Source organism: Python bivittatus, unplaced genomic scaffold (genome assembly GCF_059951505.1).
Source record: "Python bivittatus isolate LINGU-HERP-01145 unplaced genomic scaffold, Pbiv_v1 ctg000480_np1212, whole genome shotgun sequence".
Lineage (NCBI taxonomy): Eukaryota > Metazoa > Chordata > Lepidosauria > Squamata > Pythonidae > Python > Python bivittatus.
In genome coordinates, this window is record NW_028277075.1 from 60,550,718 (window position 1) to 60,564,327 (window position 13,610).

Genomic DNA, 13,610 nt, shown 5'->3' on the forward strand with positions numbered 1-13,610 from the left:
GTGACTTTAACCAAGGAAGGATTAATTAGACAAGAAAATGTATTTCTAACATACTCACCACTCATGAGCATTATAACACATGAAAGGGAGCAGAAAACCATCTCTTAGTGGCTGCCTGTTTGAAGAGCTAATTTGGAACTTAGGAAACAGGAAAGAACCCTGCAGTTTTCTATAACCAGATTGCTCTAAAACTACCTAAAACAAGATAGAGCGATAAGCTTGTTGTTATCTCTTTGTTTTCCCTTGGCATTTTAGTTCCAATTCAGATCCCGTTCTTTGAAGATGTTATCTAGCCAGTTAGAGAGAGGCACACGTTTCTGAATAATGATATGTATGGTCAGTAACACTTAACTAAGGAAATGTGCTGCCTGACACAGACCAAGAGGGCTATGACAGGTACAAGGAATTACCAGCCATAGAACTCCTTGGTTCTGTTGCCTTAAAAGTTCAAGAAAACAGTGTAAACGGTACACAGGCAAACAGGACAGAACAGTAACATGTTAGATTGGCATAGTTCAGTGTTTCTCAACTTGTCAACTGTCAGCCTTGCAAGGTTGTCCAGACAGAACCACGCTCAGAATTACTAGCTCTAACTTTATTGTAAGGTTACATGAACAAAATCTTGCAAGTCTGAAAGTACATCTCTCCCCGCTCACCTTTACAGTCCAAGAAACCTAGGGAGAGTCCCTTCTAAGACGATTGCCACACTCCCATTACTTCTGCAGGTAAACTGCTTCTTATCTGACCATTGTCCATTCTGCAGCTCTTTGTCTTGCCTCCAAAGGTCATTCCCACATACCATTACATCTCCTCTTATAGTCATGTGAATTAGGGAAGTCTTATTGCTTTGATAATGGATCTAGCCTCTATCAAGGTAAATTCCTTATTCTCTATAGTTACTGTGGTCTCTTCCTCCTCCCTCTATTCCGCTCAGAGGCAACCCGAGACTTTGCTGAGCATGTCCTCGTCTTCCCCCTGGCTGTACCTCCCTTTATTTCCCTTAAGAAAGAAATGCACATCTAGGGTTTGCCCTGAAGAGTCCTCCCAAGGGCCAGGGTCTTGCCTGAGAGAGAGGGAAAAAGTGGGCCACACTCACTCCCAGACATGGCCTCTATATGGATGGAAGTTGCTGACCCCTGGCATAGGGTATAATGGTAAACAGTGAAGTCTCCTTAGAGCTGAGATTGATTCCTGATGAATTCAAGAACATGGATATGTCCATGTAGTTTTCCTGGCAACAATATAGAAGGATTTTGTCATTGTCTTCTTTGGGGATATTTGTCTAATGTCCAGTCTAGGCTACAGCCCTGGTATTTCCTAATAGTTCCCCATCCAAATAGTAATCTGGTTTGACCCTGCTTAGTTTTTCAAGATCAGCCAAGATCACCTGGGTACTATTCCCCCTAGCAGGCGGATCCAATTTCAATTAACATGATTGCAAAAAAAAAAAAAAGGCAAAGGCTAGGTTATTTTTCTGAATATAATTTTTAAAGGAAATCTACTAGTAGCAATATGTTTGAAACCAAATCACACGCAGTGTTAGTAGAACAGGAATGTTTTAGAAGGCATGAAAAAGGGGGCTCGTGACAATTATAATGAAAGAATAGAGAGGCAACCTCAAACTGCTGCTTTGTCGGAAAAAAATAAACAAAAGACTGCATGGCACATTTCTCATTTTTATAGAACCATCTCTTGGCAGAGCAGGGGATCGTCCATTTTTTGCAAGAAGAGGATATCAGGTCCCACTGCAAAATATTTTTTTTCCCAATCAAAATGTATTATGCACTCCGTGGTTTTTATCTCGCCTGAACAAACTGTTTCTGACAAAGCATCTGCTAGAGCCCAGTCTCTCTTTTAATTTTTTGTTGGCTAGAAAGCTCACAGAAACTTAGGAAGCAGAGTTTGCTTTCATAATAAAGACTTAAGTGGTCATTGCTGGGTTTTGGCCAGGGAGAATTTGGGCCAACAGGTCCCCATGGCATAGCTTGTCTGCTCCATATGGCATAGTTTAATTGGCTTAGCCAGTTGGAATTGATTTATATGATATGTTTACTCCCTGTTCAGACAGTAATAAAATGTAATGAGTGGGTAAATATGAAAGAATTCACTCTCAGCCCAGGGGGCTGAGCTTTCACCTTCAGATAACTTCCAAACTCTACAATTTTAGATTAAAGAGTTGATGGTTATAAATGTCTTTTCAAACATTAGGCGTCCTCTTTTGATAAACCTTACGACTCATGAAGGCTAATGAAATGTTTGATCCTTACCTTAAGCAACCAAAAAATGTGTACAAAACGAGATAGAAGCTTTATTTACAAATCTCATCATCCTAAATCTGTAATCACTATGATTATAGATTATAGTTCTGTTGATGTGTACTCTCCTAAAAGTACATATAAACAACAGATTTAATCAGCAAGGCTATTCTTTAATCTTGTCTTAGATATGATTTGGCTTTAAATTATTTCTATTAGCTTATCTACTAGTTAAAGATGTGGCCATGTATCTTGTCCCCTAGATTTGTCCTCTACTATTACTACAACTAAGGTTTGTGTAATTTTCTCTTTGTCATTTTACAGAGAACAACAATGATTCCTGCAGATTAGTAATTGCCTATTTCCCCCATATAGATCTGAAGTATCTTTATTTTCTTCATTTAAGAGATCAGTTTCATCTAGCAGGTATTTTAGAGTAGTAGTAAACAAGCTGATTGCTCAAGGCTTAGTCTGTTTCTATTAAGGAAGGCTTAAAAAAAGTGCTAACATACAAGGATGACTTTACATCTTCACTTGTATTGGGGGAATTCATGTTACAGTGGAAATTATGTACATTTTTTAATATGGATAAAAAGTACTTTCTATATCCTTGCTTCTTTGTAAGTAAAAAGTGCTGTTAAGAAGCTTCCCTTCTTGAATAAATTCCCTTTCTTGTACAAAAAAAAGAAAGAAAAGTATTTCATAGGCTTTTTTCTATCTGCAAATTGCACTTCTGTTGATAATTATTTGGCTAGTTAAATTTACTTTGGCTATGAATCTTTTAAAATTTTTATCATCAGGCTCAAAAATATGCATGCATCATAGAAAGCTCCCCTCAGGCATTTTCAAATGTCTCAGACACTTCAGTTAATTTTATCTGATCAGCCACATTTATGATATAACTTCATCTTGTTTTAGCATTTGCTTATCTAATACCACAATAAATATAGGAGTTTGAGGATTAGTGTTCAGTTAAAATGTTTTGCAAAACAGCAAGATTCTCCCCCTCACCTCCATATTTCTGGAGCTGTAATAGATTTATCACAAAATAAAATGCACCCCCTCTAGCAGTTGCTGAGAACTTTAAACTTTGACTGTTTCTGGTCAGTAATCTCATTAGCTAGAAATAATGAATAATTCTTCCATATGCTGTTGCCAATCCTTTGCTCCACAATACTCAAATGTTTTATACTACTCAGTTCTGTTTTCTTTGTCACTATCCCATAAAAACAACAGTCAGGCTCTACACATACAACTGTGGGCAACTTAACGGTAACAGTCTGCAGAAATAAAATCCATATCCAAAAGTCCACCCCAATTAAATTCAAAATAAAAGTTGCATGGCTCTACCTGGAACACACTTAATCACCCTTAAATGGCTTTTTAATCATTGCTTCCACTCAAGCTAAAAGTTTCAGTGGGGGAAAAGAATGTCTAAATTCTCTCTCCGAAACACAGAAATATGTGGACATTTTTATATTACTGGGAATCTCTTTGTTCTGGGTATATTGACCTAGTGTGGTTTTGAGTAAGTGATAGTTACCTAAGTTAGTTATCTAAGACCTTATATTGTCACCAAGCAAAAGGTGTGCATGCTTCATATAGTGAGAAACTGAATTTTAATTACCCAAATCTATAGTTACAAAAACAGGACTATAGTCCAAAAAAATCTGCAACAAACACCAAATGCCTAAATTTTAAATCCTCTTACCACGCTGAAGAATACAACAGGAACCCGAATGGCTTGTGATATCTGCCATCGTTTCTCCCTGCTTTTTTCCTGGCTTTTCACTATTTTGTCTGAACAGCTTTATGAAATTCAAAAGCATCCAACTACTATAAAAGTTTGATTGGCCTATATAAAAGTACTTAAATTAAAAAACAAAACAAAACACGCTTCCCCGCTCCTGCCCCATGGCTAAGATGGCTGCCATTGCATGGCTTGTACTGTATTATCAGCACTGGAAATCTTACTACTATACTACTGGATAGCTTTCCCCCAAAACCTTTTAGACTTTTCCCGTTGCAAAATTATTTTGTGAAATCTGAATTAAATCCCAGAGGACATGACATGTCATTGTGCTTAGGTTAATCATACACTTGTTTCTTTTTAAAAGTGGTCTACAGTCTTTATACTGTGCTCTTTTGCAGTACAGAGAGAACGAGAGAGACAGTAACTTGATCAAAACAGTCTACTCAATACTTGTCTTAAAAGAGGTACTAGAAACGGAAGGCTGGAGATTAAAAGGTGTTTTAAATACAGTCCAATGTGGACCATCCCATTCCCCTCAACGTCCAAGGCAATCTGTCCCAGGACCAGTAGCATTTCTGCTGCAAGAGAGGCTGAAGTTCAAAGGCCCCATCCGCTGGCAGGGTAAGTTTAGTCATTCTCTGGATGCAGAGAGAAATACTTTACTCTCAGTCAGATACTATTTCTCTCACATAACACACACCATATTCAGAAAGCTAGATCAAATATTGCTTTGGGTCTTTTTTTTTTTTTAATGGAAATTCAGACATAAAAATCAGATAGCATTTCTTTTCTTTTTCTTTTAAAAACCCAATCTTCTCAGCCTCACGCTTTTTGCATTATCAGTACTCTGTAAATCTGGCAAACTGAACGTTACCCTTTAAGCTGCAGCATGAGCCTCTGAAGGTTCAGTCATATGACAATCCCCGTACACTAGTAGGAAGAAAGTCCGAGTTTTGGAGCTTACTTTTCAACATGGACAACTGATGCAAGGAAGCCCTCTCTTTATGAGATCACCTCCTTGGATCCTGACTACCGGCTGGTTTTTATCACATGCCTGGGTTTAGCCTAGGAGAACTGGCACCCATGTTCTCAAGCCCTAGCACTAAATGTTGTTGAGAACTGACAATCTGGATTACAACCTCTAAGAAGACTTGCTTTCTGCTATCCACTAAATCTTACCTGGATGATAACATGCCAGATTCAGAGCACAACATGCAATAATGATATAGCAGGTGACTACACCAACTGAATTTTTTGGGGGGAAAAAACCCTAATAATCGCTATTAATCTCCTATTGAATCATTGTGCCACATGATTAACAAGTTGTATTTATTGTCAGCTCCGATGAAGAGAAGGCATTGGATCCGTCTGGGTGGGCACAGATAGGTAACAACTGCATAATACCTATGAAAATTGGAAGGCATATCTGCCTACTTGCAAAATCACTCTCTGGAGATAGTCTCCAAAGCAAACTTTCTGCAGAGGAAAAAAATACCTTTGATGCATGCTTGCATTATTTATTTCACCAAATCAACTTTCTCCAAAACTGGTGTGGCCTGGCTGGCTGGGAATCATGGGAGTTGCAGTCCATCATATCTGAAGAGCATGGAGGGAGGGCTACTCTGCGTGTTTTTTTTCCCCCTAGCAAGAAACGATTGCTTAAAAAGTTCTCCAACCTCGCTGTTTCATAACATAGAGCAGAGACCCCCTTCAGATGGGCTGCGCTATAATTCCTACCTTTTGAATGGTGCCAGGTTAGGGAAGCTGATACAGAGCTAAAGAGTTAACTTGCACAGAGCTGTATAAAAAGCAAGTGCACTGACTGAGTGGAAAAACGTAAAGAACCAGATTATATGACTTTGATATAAACATTAGAAGTGCTGACTGTGCATACTGTAAAATGCTGCTGAAGCCTGCTGCCAACAATGTCATCATAAATCAAGCAAGTTGTTAGAAACAGATCTGAAACTAACCTGGGTGTTAATCTTGAACAATAGCCTATTGTTACCTGAAAGAGGATTATATGATGCCATTTGACAGTTGCCTCATAGCTTTTACCTAACTTACAATTAGAGTGAATTTGTTCTCCACTCCCCCATTCTTTCTTTTGCTCGTTGTTGACAAAATTAGCCTCATTGTACAACAACAATATGCACCTGTACAAAAGTATTAGTCACTTATATCAGAGGCTAACTTTTCGATATTCCATATGACACAAAGGTGTCAAGAAACAAAAGAAGAAAACCTAAGGACAGATGGATTTCAATCTACAATAGTCCATTACAACATGCAATCTCCTTATTTTTATGCAAAGGTAAATAGTAAATAGTAAAGTAAGCTTATTGGATTCAGACTGATTGCAACTCTTGTGTAGAATAACAGAGTTGGAGGACACTAAAAGGCCTCTCTCCTATATGAGACAGGACTTTCTACCCATTTCAAACTGTTATTATTTGTACTCTCTGCATTTCATTGCTCCCAGAATTTTTCCTCCTGTGCACCTAGCCATGTCAATGTCAATATAAAACTAAGGGTAATCCTACATGCATCAGATGAAGTACGCAGCTCAAGTCCATGAGAACCTAGGTCAGAACAGGTTTGCTAATCTTTAAATTATTATGACATTTTTTTCGCAGTGTGACCTAGAGTCAACTGTCTCTGGAACAAACTCGAATGAGTTACCTCTTTCAAATGCTTAAAAGAGGTAGTAGTAACTCAGGTTGCTTCCAGAGGAAGAGCTTTAAGCATTACTAATCAAAAGCAGTGCACAATTATGTTATCTTTGTCTCCTTAGTGTGCTTTCTCTGGTAAGAAAATCGAGATGAAATAATCAATGAGAAAATAAAATGGTTCCAAATGTAAGATGACCTGTAAGAATTCCCCATAAAAATTGCACAAATAAAAGTCCCATCTGAAAGAACCTCTGGTCTAGTTCCATCCCACCTTTACAAATTCAAAAGAACATTCACAGTAAACTTTTCCGTGAGGGCTGTATTATAAAATAAGCTTAAAATTGTATCTTATTTTATAAAAAACATAAACTATATTTATATATTGTATAGTGTGTGTGTGTGTGTGTGTATTGGTTGCATCCAATGATCCTGTAAAAATTTATCTTTTTTCTTTCATTTTGGTAAGGGATGGGCTGGGTTAAATATTGGGATTTAAAAAGTTGGGAAAATAAAATTGGCTTAATTGTTGAAAGAGCTTTGTTAATTTCTTCCCTGCAGACTTCTTGTACCAAGCCTGGTTACTTCCTGAATGAATACAGGCTGCTTTTCATATATGAAACCTAACACTTCTTGGCACATCTCCAGTTGTTAAATAAAAAAGGCTACAAGCCACTGCTAACCTGTTTCCCTGAACGGAGTCATAGTATTTGAACTACTAAAGCAAGATTTTTCTTTCCCAGCCTTTTGATGCTCTCTGTTACAGCTTTTTAGGCATACCTCCCCCCAAGCACAAAATAAAAAGAAACATGCTGAAAAATATGAAAATATTCCAAACTAATTAGCTAACCAAACAACAGTAGCTGACTGGCTTCCCAGATTTCTTTGAAGACTGTAAGGTCTGTGATGAATCTTTTCCTCCTTGTCCTAGTTCAGGTTCTCCATTGGCCTTTAACTCAAATAATTAGAAAAGCTCTTCGTACTCGATCCCGGACCTGACCTTCATCCAGAAGCAGTCTCACACACTGACTTCTGTAAGAGTTCCAATTCAACTGAAAAAAAATGTGCGTGTTTGTGTGTACGTATATATGATTATATATATCTCTCTCTACCTCTGCCTTAAGGTATATAAGTTACTGTTCTTTTTCTGAATTTCATGATATTTTGAATTTCATGATTTTTTTTTACTCTATTTACATTTAAGCAGATTTCTTACAAAATGAATGTGGTTTAACTGTAATGTTATCAGATTATCTCTGTAATGCTAGACAAAACAGGATTTGCATCATTTAAAAGGATACTGAATCAGCTTAGTTTTCCAGACCTCATCGCCTTCTTCATTACTTACAATACTAACATCTAGTTTGCGGGATAGCAGCTTATTTAATGATGGCAATACCACTGTTTATTTCATTTGCTACCACCTTTTTAATATTTTCCCCTTTGACTTTCATTTTGATGACTGGTATTACAGAATTTTAGAGATATATTCTAAATACATCTAGAGCTTCCTGGGCATTGGATATAAAGACAATTGAAAATATTTTTCACTCTAGCACAGTGTTTCTCAACCGCACATCTTAAAGTTGCCAGGGTTGAGAAACAGTGCTCTAGCATGATTCTAATAGCCTTGCATTGTACCCTCTTTCATTTACCAATATTATGTTCACAATAGCACAGAACAAGATTTCTGTCATAATCATTATATCCTGACTGCTTCATTTGGTATCTTTACCCAATTGCTACAACTTCCTTCCACTACTCTTACATCTCAAGAATTTTAAGGTGTTAATCATAGCTGTGGAAGAAAATATGGTTGCTAATGTCAAATAGTGCTGCTTTTGTTGATGAAAGTGGTAGTTAAAAGAATATAGGCTTAGCTAACAAAAGCAGCATTTACTTCTGGATGAAAGTTGAATAGGAGGGGGAAGGACCCAGACATAGAACAGTTATAATGGCAAACCTGTGGAACATTTTATTTCTGAAAAGGCATTAGAAACATGGGTTGAGATAATTTACAACTGAAATGTCAAATGTTCCCAGCTGAGTCAATTTGGAGTAAGATATAGACATAGTTGCTATAGATACACACACAGATACAAGCATACTGAAAATTGTATTCATATCATGGTAAAAAACACAAAAGAATGAGCCAATTCGTTGTAGTGGTTAAAGGCACCAGTCTAAAAATTTGGGGACTGGCATTGTAGTCCTGTCTTAGCCATGAAATCAGTTGGGTGACCTTGGATCAGTCATTCACTCTCAGTTCTAAGAAGACAATGGCAACCACTGCTGAGATGTTGCCCAAAAACCTGCATGGACCTGTTCATATAGTTGCCAGGGGTCAGGACTTGACTTGCACTCACATGCTAATGCAGCAGCAAAATGTAATCATATCCAACTACAACCTTAATCTAAAAACCAGTTATACATCACCCTCTCCTGTGCATTTGCCTTTGATCACATATTATCTGTGGAAGAGATGATAGTACAAAATGTACAAAAATGTTCAGATTTCAAAGACATCTTATAAAAGATGAGCTATGTAAAAAGCAAGATTCTTGCTTGGATGATTCTTAAAATACATATAACAAATGCATGTATAGCTCTAAAAAAAGGACAAAATGAAGGATACGTTCTGGAACCTGCCCACCAATGGCACAGATGACAATTTTATAGTTTTTAAAAAGTTCGCAAACATTTCAAGCAATACTTAAGTGATATTCCATTTATGAGCACCATATCTATTGACATAGCACTAACCATACATTGAAAATGGTTTCCAGCTGGCAATCAATGAACTTCCTCATTCAGTACAACTCATGAGGCAGCTTCTAGCATCCATAAGAATGCCTGTGTATGGATCCCCTCATCCAGTCTATTTCAGAAAAATGGATTTACTCTACCCACAAAGGTCAAAGCTTCTTCCTCTCACTTCCTTGTCATTGCCATTATTGGATATCTATTCTTAGATCCCAATTGGCAATTATTCCTCTGTCCGTTAGTGTAGAGAGAAGGAAAGGGAAGAGGAGAAGAGAAAACAGAATAACAGCAGTGATGTTAATAAGTGATAAAACTGGACTTGCTTTTATAGAATTATCATATTCTTTCAAGCTCCTTTCACTTCTGTGACTATGTTGTTTCTTTATGGGAAAATGTTCATTGTTTTGGTTATATTAGCAATTCCCATCCTTTTCTCTCTGCCTTGTTTATATTCAATTCCAAGTCTTCTGGGAAGGATTTTCTTTCAATTGTCTGTCAGCTCTACAGTGATGTAATTTTCTTCCCATTGTAATCAGAAGAAATTGGATAAATAAGCTGAAACAAGTCAGGACATATGGATAACTGCAGACATTAGACAGCATTTTAATTGTGCAATGTAATTGTTACATACTGCATATACGTATTAGTCACCCTTTTATAGTGAGAAAAGCAGGGCAAAGCCCAGTAACAAATAATTCAATTGATTTAAATGATTAAATTAATAAACCCTCAAACTAGAGGGTTTATTATAGAGAAAACCACAAGCAATGTAAGCATACTCAATAATGTACCTCCATTTGCAGGAACAGCAAAATATTATAGATCATATCCTCCATTTCCATTTTCAGTCAGTTCACTAGAAATGAAATCTTTCTTTGGAATTAGCTTTTTACTTTCTACAAAACTCTCTTTGTTAAATTGGTGGTCCTTGTTCATGTCCTCACAATTAAATTGCATTTTTTTAATAATCAGGAAGGAAAAGAATGTGCTGGTGTGCTTTGCATCATGCAGTAAAATACAACTATTATTGAAAATCTAATTAGGCCTACCTTGTCTTCGACTCTGTTCAGCCGGGCACCAACTGTATTAGTCCCCCGGTCTTTATTTTTTTCTGCATAGAAAGAACACTTCTAGATGAATATCAAGTGTTACAATAGTATAGAATGAAGCCATGCAATTGCATTTACCTAGTCTACTACAGCTACTTAATTGAGCCCTGCTGACAGATGGGTAATTTTATTACATTAACTGTAGTTTTTTATCCCTTTATTAGCATCAATTCAAGCCTCGCCTTGAATGGACTCAAGTACAGGCTGTATCTTGAGTTCATGTTATGGTTTAAATCAGAAGAATTAAAGTGCATTCAATTTAGTAAATTTCAATTAAATTTAAGAATAATGTAGCTGAAAAGTATGGTATGGCATAAGTGAGAGCCCGTCTGGTGTAATGGTTAAGGTGCTGGACTAGGAGCAGGCAGACCCAGGTTTTAATTCTCTCGTAGGCACAGAAGCTGCTGGGTAACTTTGGGCTACTCACATTCTCTCAGCCCCAGACTGGGAAGCTGAAAACATCCCAGAAGGTAGCAATGGCCAAACCACTTCTTTCTGGACCTGTCCATGAAGTTGTCAGGAGTCAACTTGATTGATTCAAAAGCACCAAAACAGAACGCAAACCAGCAACAGCAAGGCTTAGCCCTTGAAGTACGTTGATACGCTTCTTGATGATGATCATCATCATCAACATCCCTGAATTGTTAATATAGATTCCTGGCTATTGGAGTATGTTTATTTGGATTCCCACTTCCCACAAAAGAAATATACAGAGACCTTGGTTTCACTGTAAATTATGAAAGCTAGAATGATGAGCACAACTCATTCAATTGCTATCTCCAGCAGGGATGCGTGCAGCACCCAAAGCCTTGGATGCATTCCTCAGAGTCCCCAAAATAGCGCCACTGAATTGTAACTTTTCATGCGACAGAAGCCAAAAATTATTAAATGCACGAGAATAATGTATTAGCTGTTGTAATTAATTCCTTTTAAATTTAATTCGTTCAGTGTTTTTTATTCTGACCTGATTTTTTGTCATGGCTTTTCCTTTGGTTGGATGAACTGCTATTTAATTGTTTCTTAAACAAACTGCCATCCTCCCTGAGCCACCTTCTAGGAAAAATACTTGACTTGTAACATACTTAAGATACATTCTGCAATTTTCTAGGATGGTGACTTACCTGAGACAGAAATAAATAGTGATGGCTTCCCTATAGATTGGTCCAATCTAGAGAGAAAGAAAAAGTGTATAAAATAAGAAGCCAAAGTTTTCCCCCAGGTGAAACATGAGCAACCGAAAGGCAGTTGTGGTTGTTTTGTGTGTTTCTACCAATAATGAAAGAAGCTCTTACATAGCTATTGGTTCACTTGCAAAATATGCCTTTGAATTTATTATTGTGAAATTTAGAGATATTGTGTCTGATCCAAAAAGGGCTTCATGAAGAAGCTACTCACTCACAAAGACTTATTGTGGTCTGTTAACACTTCCTCTTTGGCCTGGAAGAAATTCTTTTAAAAAGATATGGAGATGTTGGGTTCTTCTCCACCCCCCCCCCCAATTCAAACAGGTTTATGGGCAGCAATAAAGCAACCTTTTAATAATTTTCTTTTTATATAATTCTGCTCTTTTTTTTTTTTTTGCCATGCTCAAAAGCCTATGAAGGATAAAATAAATGACCATTCTTTAATACATGGGAGATGAAGTATGAAGTTTCTTATTTGTGAAGATCTTACATTCAAGTTAAAGAAAATAAAAGTGGGAAGGTGGGGGGAAAGTGAGGCAGACTGGGTTCATACATCACTCTAAGTCATAACAAGGCCTGTTTGGTTTTAGATAGTATGTCCTGTCAACCCAGCCATTATGGCTTGTAAACATAATTTATGGCTTAGCATGTTGTAGGAATCCAGCCAACTGTGACTTATTCGGTAAAGCCTAGTTATAACAAACTATGGCTTAGAGCAATCTGGGAATCTTCGCAATATGAAAATACTCCAAGCCCTGTCATCACCACATTTTCTAACCCCGCTTCTATTGCCCATATCTCATTCTTAATTCCTTTTCCTAAGGGTGGGATCAGATCAGATACGCTAACACTCAAAGTTCCATGCAGGTATGGAAGTGTGTTAGGGGCTATGTGCTGGGCCATGGGACACTATTTAATTCTTCCCTAACTGGACTAATTTTATCAGTAACCTCTGTGCTCAACCTATTTTGTCTTCTAAACTAAATCTGAATCAGGAAATATTCCTAGCAGAGAAAAATATTTATGGGTGAGAACTGGTAGGTGTGGATGTTATACAGTCCCCCTCTTTACGGTTGATCATTACTAACCAATGGTTTTCCAATTCTAATATGTCATTGCACCTTCATGGGCTGAGCAGGCTACCAAAACAAGTAATACAATTAAATCGATTGCCTGAATTCACGTAACATGCTAAACTCAAACATACAGATCCTATTATGGCCTATTATAGCCTGGTTTGTACAACATGCTCAGGCAATGACTGGGTTCTCACAATATATATGCAGAGTCAGGCAGTTTATTGATTGAATTGGATTAAACTGAATTAAGGAAATACATAAATACATTTTAAGCAGACTAGTATGCTATGCAAAGCCAGTAGTAAATTTTATGCTGTGACCCAAAATATCTCAACAAACACAATTCTCTATTCCTCACTTTTTTTTCTTTGCCCACATGCCCACCAATTCACTAAATATATCAATATACTCCTATGCTACAGCCAGGAAAAAAAAAATCATAGCAAGTTCCACAGTTAACAATTGATGCCACCTAATGTGGGGCAGTGGGGGTACTGTGGGCTGCAGTTTGTCCATGCACGTTCAGAATATACTTTTTTTAAAAAAGCCATTAAGTTTGGAAGCTGAATTCTGGCCCATACCTTCTTTGAAGCTCTTTTATTCGGACCATTAAGTTGAGATGACCCTGAGAATATTGTTCTATAACATCACGTACATCATAAGGCTTTCTAGCTTGCTGTAAAAATAGATGATAATAATATTAATATTAATAATAATAATAATAAGGCATTGACAAAATCACCATCAGTCAATTGCAAAAGGCAGCTTTACTTGGAACAGCTTATATCCTGTGACAAT

At 37.2% G+C, this 13,610-nt stretch overlaps 1 protein-coding gene across 3 annotated transcripts in view; it reads right to left on the minus strand.

The window, feature by feature from the left end:
* The window catches only part of KCNQ1 (potassium voltage-gated channel subfamily Q member 1), a 382,970-nt gene that overhangs the window by 102,967 nt on the left and 266,393 nt on the right, over positions 1-13,610 (minus strand). For 2 of the 3 annotated variants that reach the window (XM_025176966.2, XM_025176962.2), the window contains 3 exons: positions 13,394-13,488; positions 11,671-11,717; positions 10,490-10,551 (listed from right to left, as the gene is read on the minus strand). In XM_025176966.2, the coding sequence (XP_025032734.1) occupies positions 10,490-10,551; positions 11,671-11,717; positions 13,394-13,488 (204 nt within the window). Of the gene's footprint in view, positions 1-9,875; positions 9,996-10,489; positions 10,552-11,670; positions 11,718-13,393; positions 13,489-13,610 lie in introns of those variants that run through there. The other variant, XM_088146049.1, reaches the window with a different exon arrangement.